The following is a 17596-nucleotide window of genomic DNA, read 5'->3' as shown; positions in this document are numbered from 1 at the left end:
GTTCTGCTGCTGCTTTGTAAATTCAGGGTTGCTTATAAAAATGACACATCATTTTTATCATCACTGAAACAGAGTTTCATCAAGTTGTATCAAATTAACATCCAGTTTTGAATAGCACTATTAGGCATAAACATATTAGGCTTTTATAATGTAGTAAGGTTAGACTATTATAATGTATCAATGTATTATTAATGTATCAACAGTTTGCATATATTCTCAGTAAAAATGCAAATAAAACTGTTGTATTTAACAAACACTGAAAATGTATATCCTTTTTTATTATTATAATTTCTTCTTTTCATAATTTACTATATTAGTGCTTTCACACAGCTTCCATAAAATACCTACTAACTTCATATGATAATACTGTGGTAGGTGCTTTCAGGGTAGACTGGAACTTTTCTGAACAATTAAAAAATCTGCCTAAACAAACAGTTCTCTCTCACTTAAAAAAAAAATAAAAATCTAAGGTTTATATTAGCCTTTCAGAATCCTTAATTGACTTTAACAATGGTAGTTGAGTGCACATCATATACTGCGGCACACAGTAATCAAGCTGAGAAAAGAGTAAATGCTGAAATAGTTTTGCCACATGTGGAGGAATAACACTGAGCAAATTGATACTATTATCAGATTGGTCACATTCTCAGTCAGGAATGTGTTGTATCCTAAGGCCGTGTTTTCAGGAAAGGAACAGTATCGTACCTGTGAATTGGAATTTCCTGTACTGTAACGTGTCTTTCTGAAAGAAGTTCTGGGAACATTGCCAGAACTGGAGCTGGCATGAAATCATATTCAAACCGTAGTCAACGTATTACAGACTGAAACATCTACTTTGCAGTCAGGGTTGAACTCCCATGATATGCTGACAGCGAACTGAACCGTATTCAGTTCAGAGGCTGTGGCCAAAGAAAGGAGACGGGAGGACAGCACTCAGTCTTGGAAAGGATAGGCATTACAAACGGCCCGGCCCAGAGCCTGAAGCACACCAGTTACTACCACGTTCCCCAGTTTCACCTGGGAGAATCGTAACGTTGAATAAAAAAACTCATTTAACTTGCACGATCAGTATCTGAGACATAGGAAGGCATTTATAATGCCAACATTTTGTATGTAAGGTCAAAGTCTGAAAACTGTTACTTAAGTTCCCTAAAAAATTAGAATAAATAGACACCACCAATAGATCCCCGAAAAGACATAATTATGAGCTGTATGACTACTATATGATAAAGTCACAATAAACATCTATGCTCTCTCCCTTCAGAACTTGCTAATTTATTAATGCTATGAACATACATAGTATAGACAACAAATGTTTTAAATTAAGTAATTATTTCACTTGGTAGCATTACATTAGCTAAATGTAAATTAAAAAAGCAAGAAACCATAGTATCTTCTGTACTTACAAATAGAATTTTTCATCCCATACTGGATTCAAGTTTCCAAAAATAGTCTTTGTTCTCCGCTTGGTTTTGCCAACTTGCACAGTAACATATGGGTCACTTGAGCCAGTTTTGTCCTTAGCCTGTAAGCCCTGAGCACAAAGGACTGCAACAATAGGAGAGAAATGTGCTTTAGCCCTCGTAGCCTTCGTTACCAAGAAATAAATGAGACAGTGACAACAGCAACAGGAAACAAAGCCCTCAAACTGAGGGCTCCTGAAACAAAGCTTTCTGTATGAATTTTCCCAGCGTCTGTTACTCTGGATATAGACAAGGCTTGTCTAACTACACTTCTGGACTGTATAAAATTTACAAATATGGTTTAATAGAGTAATAAATTTAAAGATTCACTACATAGCAAAAAATAAATACTTTTCTTGCCACGCATAATTCAGATACTCTTCTCAAACTTTGGTTTAATCAGCATGGCAAGTAATATAATGTTGTTGTACAACTTGGCTCGAGTCTAATAATTCCCTAAAATTCCCCCCCCCGAAATAAATAAATATTTCCTAAATTTTTCCAAAAGATCCAAACTAAAATTTCCAAAATAAAACATGCAATTTTCAAAAATCTGCACTGTGGATTATGAAACTAAACATGAGGGGCATGGTTATGACTTTGTAATTTTTTTTCCTCATGCGAGAGATGAGCCATGAGGATTTTCAGAATACTTCCTATTCTATCACAGACAGGGTGACAGTTCAGATCAATTATCATTAACTGTTTATGTATCTGTCAGCCTTTCTGACAGTAAATGTGGTGTATAGTTAACGTATATGCATTTTGTGGCAAATATAAATACACACAATTTGTTTTCCATCATAAATCATAAAACTGGAAATCTCAGGAGAAAGCAGAACTGTCAAATAGCAGCCTACCAAACCCAGAGAGCTGCAGCTAAAACACTTGCCATGGCTCCTAGCATCAGCAGAGCTTGGTTTTATTATTTTGCACATATTATTTAAACCATCTCAGTGGTAACATTTCGTTAACATTCTCTAATGTCAATCATTTTGGATAATGAAGCTCCCTCAGTGTGCTCAGAAAAATGATTACATAAAAATGGCACCTTCTTACTCAGCAGATCAGCTCCTGGTGTGGGTTCAAGTCATATCTGCTGCCTTCAGTGAAAAAAACTAAGTTTCTGGTTTTTGGTGGTGGTGTTGGGTTTTTTTTTTTTTCTTTTTTAAACACATCTCATTCCTGAAAAGACTCTTAGGAATGAACTAGAACATACTTTGTCTTCCCCATTCACTGTAAATCCAAAGGGAAATTTTTAGAAGGCAAGGAAATATCCCTCTCCTATTTATGCAGGAGAATTAAGCAGCAGCTTAGAAAATGTCTTCCAGAATTGTTAGCTATTATGCTGGCCTGAATACAAGGCAGCCTTGAGTATCCTTTAGAGGTAGAACTAAAAGTAAGAATAGGAATTAAATATTTTCCCTGACATACCCCTCCATGTCCCCAGTGCTTGGTGACAGTCCCAAAATTCAACAACTATTCTTTTGAGTTTCACGCGCTGTCCCACAACCTTCAGAACGGCCTCCCTTTTTCCTAAGCCATCTGACTCACAGTCTCAGGTTTTCCCTAGATTTCTTCTGGCACATATCTGCTATTCTTCAGCTCCATGTACAGTTTACATACTGCCCCAAATGCGATTGGGCTTTAGTGTGGACTACAGAGCCACGTGTAGCTAAAAACACACCTACCAGCTCTCACAGAGTAATTATTTATGGCCCAGTTGACAAATGCTTTTCTCCTCCCCCCCGAATGACAGCTTTACATTTCAGCAATGGAAATTCCATCTCTCAATGACCCTTCCCCGATATATAAAAAATATTGTCATGGAATCTGAAAGTACTATAGTAAAATTTTTTGAGCACACAACCCAAATACATTTATTTATTTACAAATTATATACATGTACCTCTGTACTAGTGCATTATGTACATTGTAAAACATACACAAAACCAGAAATTAAAAAAAGCTGATAAATACGAAATAATCGCTATTTAAAAAATATTTTAAAAATTTTATTCATGTCACAAAAAACCTTTTGTCTCACAAAAAAATATTACTACTACTAATATTTTTAGTGAGAGCATGTGATTGAATATGCTTCATTATTTTTGAAAATATTGTTTTAAGACTCTGTGATACAGTGATTTGAACATCTGGGTCTAAGTCCAGTTTATCTTTGTACTCAGTTTTAATGGCTGCCATAGCCGAAAAAGATACCTCACAAAGATATGTAGATCCAAATTCAAGAATTGCATCATTGGCTGCACTTACTAAATCACTACAGTAATTTTTCAATCCCATCTACTAATTACGTTTTTGTTGAAATTCAGCTGGTAAATTTCTGTCTTGCCTGATGTCAACCAGATGTTCTTGCAAACTAATTGGAAAGTGTTGCATTTTCGTATTTTTAACAAATGGGTTCAAAACCCACTGGAATTCCTCATTTGGAAGATTTTTAAACAAGGTAGAAAATTCCATTTCCAAGTTTTTTAAGTGTACAGATTAGAGTTTTTGTAGGTGACACGTTTGTTTTGGCAGCAAAATCACATAACGATGGAAACATTTCCAAACATCCGTTTTCATAACGCTCTCACGAGCACGAGTTTCTTTCACAGAGCAGTTAATTTCTCACTCATTGTTAAAACATCATGTTTACCTTGAAAGGACAGTTTAAATGTGTTTATTTTTTCAAAAATATCTGCTAGGTAGCAGACTACTGACAACCACTTGTCATTACAGAAGAAATCAGCAAATTTGAAACACTTGTCTTTTTGTAAGAGAAAAATGTGTTACTCATCTTTAAGTTTGACAACTCTTCTAACACTTTGCCACAAGATAACCAGCAAACCTCTCTGCAGTACAGAGGATTTTCATGGTCACTCCCCATCTCATTACTAAGTAGTGTAAGGACTGTAAAGAAGAAAGACTTCATAATACCCATCAAGTTTGATTGCAGCAAATGCCTTGCAACCTGGCTTAGGAAGTTTGGGGTAAAGGGTAAATACAGTATGAAATTCTGATTTTTTTTTTTTTTTTTTTTTTAAATGATGAGTAGAACAAGATGCCAGTCAGGGAAGGAATTAGCAGTCTTCTATAACTTGGGACCAAACATACACTAAGCTATTTATGTGGAAGTACACATCTCTCAAACACCAGCAGGGAAAGACTATTACTATTCCCTATTAACATTTTGTTCCTCAGGAAGCCTGGATTCTCTTTCCATCTTTAAGATCCATTAGCCTAGGTTTGCCTCCAAGTTTCTTCACTTGGTGTGGGAAATTCTCTCATGAAGAGAGAATCTTGCATTTTCTCTTCGGGGTATATTCAGCAAACTGAAGGAAGTGTTTACTTGCATCTATTTGACACCCGTGAGGCCATACCCAGATGAAATACTGTTTCTGCACTTTGAAGCTCCCTGGTAAAAGAGACTGACAAACTGGAAAAAGTCCAATGGAGGTTGCCAGTTTGGCTGGGGGATTGGGGCACATGACATATGAGAAAGGGCTAAGGGTGTTGAGTTTGCTTATCCTGGAGAAGAGGAAGGCAAAGAAGAGATCAAGCTGCAGTCCTCGACTACCTAAAGAGCATGTCACAGAGACGATGAGCTCCTGGACCAGCCTATCTAGTTGAGGATGTCCCTGCTCATTGCAGGGGGGTTGGACTAGATGATCTTTAAAGGTCCGTTCCAACCCAAAGTATTCTATGATTCTGTGAAGCCGGACTCTTCTCAAAGGCACACAGTGAAATAATAAGATGTAACAGCTGCAAGCTGCAGCAAGAGAAATCCCAGCTGGATAGAAGGAAAACAGTTTTACAATGTGAGTGGTTATAACTGAAACAGCTTGTCAGTAAGCAGGACAGGTTTCCCAGAGAGAATGTCGAATTTCCGTCCTTGGAGAGTTTCAAATCTAGTCTGGACAAAGCCCTGCGCAAGCTAATCTAACTTTGAAGTTAGCCCTGCTTTTAGCAGAAGGTTTGAATACACTGTAGAAATCCCTTCCAACATCACTTCCTAAATTATTCAATGATTCATTTATTAGGTCGTGACTGCAAAACTCAAGTCAGTATGAGTTTTACTTCTAAAAGAGAAGAACCAAGCCATTCAGCAATATAAGTGGACCAACACTAGTAAAGTGATGTTTACCCGGCAGATAGTCTGAAAACATTTGTACATTTACTGAGTAACTTGCTAAAATAACGCCATCTATCTGCTCAGGGTATCCTAGTCACTCGTTTCATAAAGAAAAGAGTAGTAAAGGACACTCCTGTATTTTTTTAACAGTGTGCATGTGTTTGATCTTACAGAGGATATATGGAAAATATCTTGTAAAATACGTTAGGAAAATTACCATATGTACAGGTGTGAAACATCAGGCACCAAGAACTGACTTAACTGTATCTTTTATGCAAGTTGCTGTTAAGTAGTGAGAAAAACACGTGTGTTACTTAAGTATACACTATTGTTTATTTTAAAAATATAGCTTTTGTTTCACTCATTTTTATCAAAACTGACTAGTAAAAGCTAAAAATAAGTTCCTAAAGTTTATCTCCTTATCCCTCCTAACAGGAATAATGCAAATCCTGGAGAAAGAGAAAATATTTAATTTGCTTTTAATATCAGAAGAGAGCTTATTATTTTTCATGACATTAAAATGAAATTGAGGCTAATTTAGACGTGAATTTAGATTTAATTTAGATCTAACTTAGATCTGGTTAGTGTTCTTTAATGTTTCACATCACTACCTTTCAATTCTTTGGTCTTTTAGTTTAATCTCTATTTGTCTCTAATCCAATATCACATAAAGTCAGGCTGACCTGTGTAGTCAGCTGAGCTTTTATTTAATTTTTTTGTGCTGAGGTTTTAATTCAAAAACTGAAATGTCAGTCAGAGGACCTGGAAATCTTTATGAGCAACCAGCCTAACGCAGTTGGAAGCAATCTTGAGTATGTTCTGGGTGTGCGGGTTTCCCTGGCTAATTTTTTTTTCCTGGCATCACTAAACTGGAACACACCCTTAGTCAAGCACAAGAATGGATGATGAGTTTCAAACCAATGGGGTCTGGAATTGCAAGCTGCAGTGTTCTTAGCATTACAGTAATTAAAAACCATAAATGCACTCGTGAACTTTAACTCTTGCAATTGGTGGCAAAAAGTTCAGCACTAGCACAGGAGATATTGATAGGAGGTAGAGAAGACACAAGACCGTTTACTTATCTTCCTTCCTAGAGCAGTGGAATATAAAGTAGTTTTGCCAACAGCTGTAACTTAAAACTCTTCCAGTTAGCATGCTATACATTCAACCATGTATAGATGCACCAAGTACTCAATTGAACACACAGTTCCAGCTCTAATTATAATAAATCTTATTCCCAAACCAGGGGACTAGGAAAGAAAGAGCTCTTAGAGCAAACAGTTCCGAAGAAAATTTACCTGTGATGGTTATTTTTGCCGACCATTTGGATGTTCCATCCAAAACACTTTGTTTTGCTGCTTTTGTATATTGTACAAAATCTTCTTTGGAAATATTAAACATTTCCTGGATCACTTCAAACACCTCTGGTCTATTTTTCTCTCTAATCTTCATTCTTTCCTTCATAGCACTAATAATATTCTGTGTTTTATCTTCTGCACCATGTTTGGAACTTTTCTCAGCAGCTCCTGAAATGAGAGAAAAGGTCAATACTTTTAATAAAAAGTTGCTATCTTAGCTCTTTTTCTCCTCTGGAGTCCCCAGCCAATTCTTGGTACTGCAGTACTCAAAGGAGATGTGTGTTTCATCTGGATAATATCAAGCCTCTTATATTTATTCTTTGTGATACCTAAAATTATCATTTGATTTAGTTTAACATGACAGGTTAATACTCAGCTTCAATCAGGTATGTGTTATACCTAGAAACACATATTGAATCAGTGCTATTCAGTACTGATCAGTACTGCAAAAAAATCCAAACATGCGAGAAACTTTTCTTACACAATTAGGCATACTGATTCTTCCAGAAAGGTGTGTAGAAGTGTTCGGTATCTGGGTCTGTCTGCTCTGCCCTTTGCCTCTCTTACTAGCTAAACGTCAATAATGCGTATGTGAATAATTCTTCAAACAACTACTTTTTTTTTTCCCTAAGTCAGCATGATGTAAAAGTATTTTCATTCCTTTCTCTCTCTCCTTTTGGAGTAGAATGGTACAAGAAACCATACTTGGTTCATCAGGACAAAAACCACAAAAAAATTAATAGAAACAGTATTTCAAGCAGGTAATGTTTCCACCCCATTTTTCAGAGAATTTTTAGTTTGACAGTAAGGAGATTAATCTAGACTCCTGCTATGCTCTCCCACAGTGGAAATCTAATGAACAGTAGAAAGAAATAGGCACAGCAGCTTCAGACGCTTTCTTGACTGTTTCCAGATACATCTCAATATTTGCCGATGCTGCCTGCACTCATGGAAAGTTCTTCACTCCTTCCCGGAACAGTGTTCTTAAACAAAAATATTAATTTTGAAGCATTCAAAAAATCTGCTGAATTTAAGCATTCACTGGATTTAAGCATTGAGATTATTTTGGGACTACCCTAACTGTTAAACAGTTCTGTAACGCTGACTTGACATCCTCACTCCGGATCAGTAGTGCACTCTATCCCTTCTTTAAGCGTGTGTGAACAAAGGAGTGCTTCACAAAGTTCGATGTTGGCTATTTAAGCCACTCTTCCACGCCCTGTCTCCCAAAGAGTAGACATGACGTTATACTCGGGCTGCAGCTGAATAGATTAAAGGGAACGCTTTTCCAAGAATTCTAACACTGGAACCACCCAGGGAATTTCTGCAGGAACACTGTGTCTGGTAGACACAAAGAAGGTTCTAGAAAGAGTGAGATGGGCATAGAGAATCTTATGAAATCTCATTTTGCAAATTCATCGTACTAAGAGTGATGTGAACCTGCATGACCCTGCTCGTAAGAGCTGCAGGCCAGGGACCGGATTCAAGGGAGAGAATTGTAGTCTCTTCTTCTTACAAAACAGAAAGATGCAGATGCATTAATAGATGTAAATGTCATGGCAGTAGAAAGTAGAGAACCTCTTAACTAAAACCAATATATTTTCAAGAAAGCAATCTATTTCTTTCCTACAAAGGCTTTTGTCATGCAGATGGAAACCTAATGACAGAACACAGCTATTGCAGGATCAGTTCTGAGATGCAGCAACACTTGCTCTCTTTTGCTGATACATTGGCAATGATCCATAACTCACCTGGAGTGTTACATGACAGCATGCTTTGTTTCCACAGTGCTACCAAATGCCAGTGTTTGGAGGGAAAAAAAAAAAAGGAAAGAAAAAAGGCAAAAAGGAGGGGGAGGGAGGGGAAGGAGGGTAAGAAAACCAGGAAAAAAGAAAAATTAGGAAAAAAGAAGAAAGCTGAGCAGTAAGCACTAAATTGTGATATTACAACTCAGTCATTACACACCACACCTGTACTTGTGTGGTATTAAACCTTAGGGCCTTTTGAAAAACTCTTCTTGAGTAATCACTCAAGAAAATAATATATCACAGGTATGGAACAGACATGTTCCCCTCTCCAGAAAAATTGTAATTATTCATAATTTCAGTAAGTATATGAGGATGGTAGGAGATCAAAGGATATTCTGTGTGTGAGAATAACTTCTAGACTGTATTAACCTGCAGTGGTATGTCAGGTCTATCCTATAAAATAAGTCTGGAAAACAAAGAAAATACTCAGGTGATTTGCTGATTTGCCTGAGACATCAAAACCACTACAGCTTTTACTGGTTAAGGGAGAAAAGAAAAAAAAAAAAAATAGAGTATAAGGAGATCATGCTGTTACAGGTTTTATTCACAGTTCTTCCCAGGAGAGCTCTGAAGAGACTTCTCTTTCTAAAAGTTATAACTGATCTCAGAGGCCCTTAAAAAGCCAAAGTGAAATTCTCCTTATAAAGTGTCCTTTGTTTGCCAGAGGAAAGTGTTTCTGATCAATGTCTCTACAATACATACCGTACTGGAATAACCTAAGTGTACTCTTGAAAAAAAACAAGTGTCCATCTTGCAGTTGGGTGTGAGGAAAGAAACATCAGACTTGTGTGGTCAGAATGGTATTACAAATGTTGGATGAAAAATCGAAATTCCTGCAGTACTAAACAGGCTATTTCAACTCTTGACGAGACTGACATATAAAGCAAGATGCAAGAATGCTACAAATTTTATATTCAATGACACATTACCACTGGCTACAGGTATTGCTGAATTTTAGCTCATGTTGTTAAACGCTACTCAAGGGCTAATAGCACTGAGCATGACAATTGTCATCATCATTATCACTAGCAGCAGGAAGTACTTTACCCTTCCAAAAGGTTGTGAAAGTATCATCCAACTAGCCATCCTCGACTCCTGGGAGGATCAAAGTATTATTGTTCCCTTTAAATGGATAGTAAAATTAAGACAAAATTATGTTGAACAACTTGCTATGCAATTAGAATTCAGTTATTTCAACACCAAAGAGGAACATAGTTCCTTCTCTACATCAAACACCATTATGTTCTTTTGATGGCATTTTTTGTTGAGGCACTCTCAGTTTGTAATGGCTAAAGAATAAGTTATCAACACACCTATAGAGCTGGAAAGGGTCATCTTTCAGCATAAGATCTCAGTGAAGTCTTACAGAACAAATATTTTATGCTTTGTTTTCTTTACTGTTTTCATTGTGTCTGAAGGTTTCTTAGCACATTGGAGGACAAAAAAAAGAGAGAGATACATATAGTAAAGTAGGAAGGCATAGTGTCATAAGATTGGAAAAGTGTGGGATGAGATACCAGATACCAGTAATTCCAGATTGTCAAAAGGCTGAATTATATGGCTTCTTCAAGGTGTTTTCCATGGCTACTAAATCTTGACAAATCCTGAAAATCTCTTGGCCTGAGTACCTAATTTTTTTGAATGTGGAAGACCAAAGTTTTAGTGATTAAGGATTTTCCACACTGAAAAATTAGGAATTAGTAGAAAAAGAATTAAATGCTACCATGAAACCAAATACCAGTTAAAGAATTCTCTAGTGATTTTATCACAAAAGAGATGATTGCTGAGCTGTCTAGAAAGCATGACAGGTGGTTCTTGCAAGATACAGAAAAGCAACATTTTTTATTTTCTCTTATTTTCTGCCCTTTCTTAAAAAGCACAGATACAACATCATAACCAAATGCTAAACCATGGACGCAATCTGAATGGCAATAACGTATTCCTGTTGAAAACCTTGCTGATTTTTGAGACAGTATAGATAAATTTGGAATATGCGTTAAAATGCAACTTCAAGTTTTAGTGAAAAAATCAGCATAGCTTTCTGTTTATACTAAATTATTTATTGCAGCTATATTTACATCCTCTGTTGCTGACAGTCTATCAACAGCTCTTTTCATGCAGTATTGATCAGACTAATTAAGACAATATCGTAACTGATATTGCACAAGAAGTTAACAAGCTCTTTTTACCCTAGGGACTGATACAAACTCAACATGATTGAAATCAATTCTGATTTAATATTGCACCTACTACTAGCAAGTGATATCTTGTTGAAGATGAGAGTTCTAATGAATGTACTACTGATTTTTTTAAAACCTAATTTAGAACAAGCTTAGATATTGACCTTAAAGAGCTTGAGATGTTAATTCATTTCTACAGTCTAGACATCAAAACCACTACGGCTGTGTGTATGTAGCAATCATTACATATAAAAAAAAAAAGTCACAGAAGCTTGGAGGCCATATGTCCTAGTGATTATGAGATGGCCAAAAGGATGACTGTGATAAAAATAACCACAGTGAAGCACATTTATTTTATTTTATGATACTGTTAGCATCAGCTTTCTTAGAAATAGAGATTTAGCCAGCTGCACTGGTTAGTTCAGTTTTTCAATGGAACGTTAAATATTTTCAGCATAAATAAAACAAAGTACGTGAACCTCATTTTCAAAGTAGTATAATATTCAAACCCACCGAACAATTAATCTGTTGCAAAAAATATGACAGGATGCTCAAAAACATTTGCATGCTAATGGGAAGATTGGGATCCCTTAGGTGTGTTAAATATTTTTTTATCTGCAGTTTGCCTTCTAGAGGTTTACTCTTTCAAGACTCAGTTGTTCAATGTTTCCAAACTGTTTACACCACAGATGACTGCCAATCCTACTTATTTTTTGCAGGCTCCTCTCAACCTTATCATTGATATATTTGTAAAAGTTCTTCAAAGGCAAAATGCTCTGAACCATTTGTTATGGTTTTTTGGGCTGGTGGTATGGGCCAGGGAACCTCTGGGCTGACTTTTTCTTCAGAGAAGTGAAAAGGAAGAAAAAAAAGGATACTTTTACTTTGTATGCCTCTTGTAGCTTTTCAGTTTTAGCCAAGATTCAACTATTACAGGGATGGATAGATCTCTCATGCCACCTGCATGGCTGTGGCACCCTGAAAAGCAGCTCAGCGCTTGGAAAGTTAGCAGCAGCTTATTTCCTTGACAGTGGGAAGGGTGGAACAGGAAGAAGCATGGTCAGCATGTAAACATCACGTGAAGGTGTTTCACCACACAGGGAAAGGATTACTAATTTTGAGTGGTAATAACAGCTCAGCCCCTCCATGGGGCATGGCAACATAAACACTTGGAATCAGTTCCTGTACTCTTGCTCAGAAGGACGTGAACTGTGACCAGATTGGAGGTCATGCAAACAGAAATACGAAGGTATTACACCCAGGCCTAGCTGGCTTGAATGTTGTTTTCCAGTGTGTACAGTGACAAGAGATTTCATCACTTTTAAGAAGCCTCAGAAAGAACAATCTGCCTAACCATTCTCTATAATGAGAAACCATGGACTAGCTGAGGATTGCGAGAAACTCGTAACCCTGATATCGTCAGGGACATGATCTTGGATCTTGCTTTTCTCACAATGCTTTTATAACGCAGCAGAGATAGCATTAGCAACAATTCCTGTTTCAACTGTGACTCTCTCAAATAGGAGAAATAGATTAAAATGCTATACTTTACATACGCCAGTTTTCATTTTTCACTCTGCAAACTTCTGCAGGAATGAGAGCACAAAGACTTAACTGCTGTTTTCTCTGATAAAAATTAATCCAAATCCTAAAGGTCAGATGCAAATATTCTTAAAATCAGGGGTAACTGGATGTGAGGTATCTCTTTAGACTACATCATAGATCTGTGTTGTGCTGTACTTAGTAGAGTGCACTACAGGACAGATGATCCATTGGATCATAAATGCCCTTGCCATATCAAACTTCCAACACAAAAAAACTCCCAACTCTCTTCTAATGTAATTCAGAAAGGGACTAAATGGCATGCAGTAACTAGGTTGGGAAGCCTGGTGGAATAGAGGAGGGTTTTCACAAATGTTTGGTGAGACAAGAAGAACCCAGCTAACAGCAACAGAAAGGTTCCTCCAAACAGAAAGGCATGGTTACGATGCTCATAACCATTTGATCCTTGCAATACTTCATTACACTACTGTTACATCAAGATGTCTTGTATGTGTCTCACTTATGGAGTGAATCAATCTTGATTTTCTTAAATTAAAAATATTTCTGAAACAATGCGTTACAACATGACATGCTATTCTGTTAAATCCTCAGAAAGAAAACATCCCCTTCTGATGGGAAAAGTTTCAGCTATGCTTTATTTCTAGACTATTATGTATGTAATTATGACAGGGGAATTCCCACAACACTGTGTAGAACACTTGATAGTTATCTCTTTGCCACAGAATACAATCAGCATTTTCAGGGAGCAGCAGATGAGAGTCCTAGCAAAGTAGCTCCAAATCTAGCAACAGCCCAATTCCTTGAAGAATGTGCAGAGAGTAAGCTTCAGTCAGATCCACTGCGATCCATACAGATTTGTTTTGAGGCCCTCCTACAAGATGAATCCCACATTGCACTTTGAGAATATCAGAATCAATTCAGTGCCCCTCCTCCATGTTTTCTTCCTCCTGTACATAAACAGTGCTAAACAAGTTGTGCATAAGGGGAGAGATTAATTTAGGAAAGCTATTTCTACTTCCTACTTCCTCCATCAGCTTAATGAGCAGTTAGTTGGCAAGCGACTTGCACATATCCTGTTGCCAGCAGAAGTACAAGCTCATCATTCTTTTAACTCATTTTCATGCCTCTAAGCCCAGGTAATATAAGCCAAACTAGGGAACGATGGGCTGATGTACAATTAATTATTTTTAGCTAGTCTTAAAATGTACCTAGAATGAAATGAGGCAATTAGTCAATAAGAGTGAACAGGAACTGACATTATGAAAGCATACCTTCTTTTGTTACTGTCCAGGTAATAGAAGTTATTTGCACTTACTGAAGAAGCTACTCACGAGTATCTTCGTTACTTTATACACTTTTGAAAAGTCAGCACCAACAATCATATTAATGCTGCACAAGATACTTTTACAATATTTGATTTTCAAAGCAAACATTCTTTTCTCACCTGTGAAACTATGTCAAAAGCTTAGGTGTCAAACACAGCCCAGTTTCAACCATTGTGCAGAATCACAATTAAGCACAGTTAAGCAGTTTGATTTAGAAATTTGTCATTGATTTACATTCCATGGGGTCAGTTGCTCTGGGAAACTGTGATTAGTTCCTGAACAATACATATCTTGAGAATTCATCCCTTGCGACCGCTTCTCACACAGATAAGAAAGAAGACCTGACTAGAATATCTATGTACTTTTCCTACATGTAGAAGCTAGGTAAACACTCAGGAACATATCAACAGTGAACAATGTGGAATAACTCCAGAGTTGTAAAAGCCCCTTCCATTCCAAAATCAGAATATCAGAAAGTTTGCAGGTCTTGATTTTTCTATTGTTTAGAATCTTGTGTAGTAATTGGGTTGTAATTTAAGTATGGTTTAAATGCACCTCAGATATTTTTGTAGGAGAACGCGTGGTAGCTGGAATCAATTTGGCCAATCAAAAAGCAAAGAAAAAGGTTGTTTCACCTTAATTCTAGTCCCAAAGGACTTCCTAATGTTTTTTTTTCCCTTACATATACATGGTTTTGTATTTTGAAGGGACAAGATCCTATTTACTATTTCATATTCTTGTATATTCTATAGCATATTAACATGACTACAATAAGTATTAGGAATATTTTTTTTATCTTTGCTTTGACATTTCTTGTGTTCTGAGTTAAATAAAACAAAGAGGGTTTACATCATCTAACAAATTGCTCTGAGTGTTGCCATAGGCAGTGGAAAGTAAATAATATACTGACGCTACCGAATGCTATTTTGTAACTGACCAGCAACATTCGGCAAGTTCCAAGGAGAAAAGCAAAATTAACAGTAGGTATTTCATAAAGTTTCTGGCTAACTCCTCAGCCAATGAACATCAACATGCCTTCACTGATTTCTGATGATGTGGCCCTTCATTTCAGGAAATATCTGGGTGTACACACAAAATCAAAAGGTGTGAAGTACTGCAAAGCTTTAACTGTCAGGAAATACTCACTCTGCAAACAGTCAGCATTTAGGAGGTCTTGGCACTTCTCATGGCATTTGACACCACATTCGGTGCATCTCATGCCTTGTCTGGCTATGCCCCAAAGTAGACCTTCACATTCATAACAGTATGTGGGAGTTGTAGCCGTCCAAACTTCAAAGTTATGAGGTGTAGTTGATGATATTGGATAGATCAAAGCCTGCAATGTCTTCTTGAAGACATGTATTTTCTGTTAGGTAAGAAAAAACAAAATAAATCAAGACTTCAGTTGAAGTATTGTTTAATACAAGTGGACTGGAGCTAAAGTATACGTCATTACACCTACAATGTTACAAAATATCAGAATATACAAAGACGTATGAACTAATTTGCAAAGTACTGATTTACTCCTTTTGCCTTGCACTTTGAAGACAAAAGAACCCTCGATGACTGTTTTGACTGATTACAGAAACAGGAGAGTTAAGTTGGAATCAGGTCAGTCAATTAACAGGGTCCTATATATTTTTTATATTTTGAGGCAGAAATTAAAAAATTCATTAGTTTTACATTCACTGATGCATTTTAAGTAACTACCTAACACATTACTTCTGAATATTTAAATACTTCCTACAGGAACTTAGACACACTGCACAAAATGTACTTTGATTATGTGCAGTGCTATCCTTTAATACTTAGCATCTATATAATCTCCTCATCAAATAAAAGCAGGCCAATATTATGGTTCCATTTTGTCTATTCCTATAATAGCATACTCACTACTTCCTTTTTAAGCACCAAGATTCTTTATACCTATAAACAAGAATGATCCATACTCTCAAAAATCCACACCCATTTCTTAGACTGTTTTGGCTTAGGACCCATGATCAGTTCTAGCAGAACAATTATCAGCTATTCACTGATTAGTACTGCAAACAACCTGAATCTCAGCTCAGTGCTTAATAAGGTGAAAACAAAGTAGTCCCTGAAGTTTTGTATGTAAAACATAGGCTTATATGGCCACAATGGTCTAGTTTGTTTATTTTAGCTTTGTTTTCAGGCACCCAGATCTTCTATGTCCAGTTGATTCATTTGGAATAAGAAAAACTCAGCAGCCTGTAGGCAGTACTTGGCACCATGCAAAAATATGACCTTGCTTTATTTTTTTTTCCACTAAATGTGCACATGGCTGCCATAAATGTGTTAGAAGTTCTAGACCTGTTCCCTTATAAATGGATAAATTGTTTCTTTTAGAAAGAAGAAACCATATTAAAAGAAGCAGCACAGTGGGAAATGGGATATTTCTGAAAGTCTGTCTGTCCTGCCATCTCTTCATCTTGTATGTATATAATGAAGTAGCTGTAATGCTGGCTGTGTAGCTGTAGCAAACTGGGGAACAACATTTTGGAATTTGTGTGGCTTGTCCATATGAGCTTTAACATCACTGCCACAGTTCTGATAGTATAGAAAGCAAGGCTAACTTATTCAGTTAAGCATTTGTTAACATTACCATAGTTTTAATATTCAGCTATGATAAGTATATGCCAAATGCAAGGTATTAGCCTGTTGCAGCACACTGACATGCTCTTGGTTTTATATATCTGCATCTCCACTCAAACATGTGAGATATTCTGCTAATAATAAATTGTCTGATTAAAATATTTTTTCTGTGCATATCTGCATAATGTTGCGCACAATTAGACCCACCAATTAAAGGACTTTTGCTACCACGGGAAAACCATTACTACGTAGCCATAAATCTGCTGATTCATAGGTTCAAGCACTACAAATAACAAAACCAAATGTTAAGTAGCTTCAGCTGCAACAGCTCTTATTGAAGTTCATAGTTACATGCTAAAAACAACATCTATCCTGCGAGGCCTGGCCAAACAGATGTCATCGTAGATTTCATGAACATTTGATCCTAGCACCTCCGAGAACACTGTAGAACTGAACTAAGAAAAGAAGCTGATATAGCAGGAATTACTAAAACAAATATTGAATTGCTCTCCAGGGTGCTTTCTTAGCCTATCCTAGACAATTAGCCACCTAGTAACTCCCCTGAAAGCAAGTAAAGGTCTGCACTGGTTTGATTTGGCAGACCCTAAGAGGGACTGGGCTAGTCATGGCCACCTAACTCGGCAAAACTTAATCTTTGTGCATTTCTCCACCCTCTGCCTCCCATGTAACAGCTTACCAGCTACAGGGATCAGAAAGAAAACTTCAAAAACAACCTAAAGTGAATTTATGCAGCTTGTTGAGGAATCGTGTTTCTCAGAAACCACCAGGTCTTTGAAGATTCCTTTGCAGACGACACTCACACACTCCTGAACTCTAGTAGGATCAGTACAAATCCTGCCCTTTCACCCTGTTCAGCTTCACTGTTGTTTCACAGTATAAATAATTTTAAAATTTTGCTAGTAACTTTTATCTGTTTCTGAAATGGCAGTAAGTAATGAAATGGCACAGCTCAACGGGCCTTGAAATAAACATCTGAGGGTAAATGAAGTTTTCAGCTGAAAGACACAATTTGTAGATTGGTTTTGCTGCTGAACATTATCTTTGCCCTGTCGTTAATGAAGCAAACTACAATCGTAAAGGAGAATTTTATTTATCTTACTGTCTAGAGGCTTTCCTTCCTAATACTCTTC

The 17596-nt window shown here is 36.8% G+C and overlaps 1 protein-coding gene across 1 annotated transcript in view; it reads right to left on the bottom strand.

Annotated features, from left to right (window-relative positions):
- Positions 1-17596, bottom strand: part of UNC13C (unc-13 homolog C (C. elegans)) — a 181208-nt gene that overhangs the window by 114789 nt on the left and 48823 nt on the right. The window contains exons 7-9 of the mRNA XM_009323411.1: positions 14979-15198; positions 6897-7124; positions 1407-1548 (exon numbers count right to left, since the gene is read on the bottom strand). Of these exons, the coding sequence (XP_009321686.1) occupies positions 1407-1548; positions 6897-7124; positions 14979-15198 (590 nt within the window). The remainder of the gene's footprint in view (positions 1-1406; positions 1549-6896; positions 7125-14978; positions 15199-17596) is intronic.

The sequence above is a fragment of the Pygoscelis adeliae genome, unplaced genomic scaffold, assembly GCF_000699105.1.
Source record: "Pygoscelis adeliae isolate BGI_AS28 unplaced genomic scaffold, ASM69910v1 Scaffold545, whole genome shotgun sequence".
In the NCBI taxonomy this organism is placed as follows: domain Eukaryota; kingdom Metazoa; phylum Chordata; class Aves; order Sphenisciformes; family Spheniscidae; genus Pygoscelis; species Pygoscelis adeliae.
The sequence above is the reverse complement of the archived record's forward strand: the minus strand, read 5'-3'. Positions and strand labels throughout refer to the sequence as shown.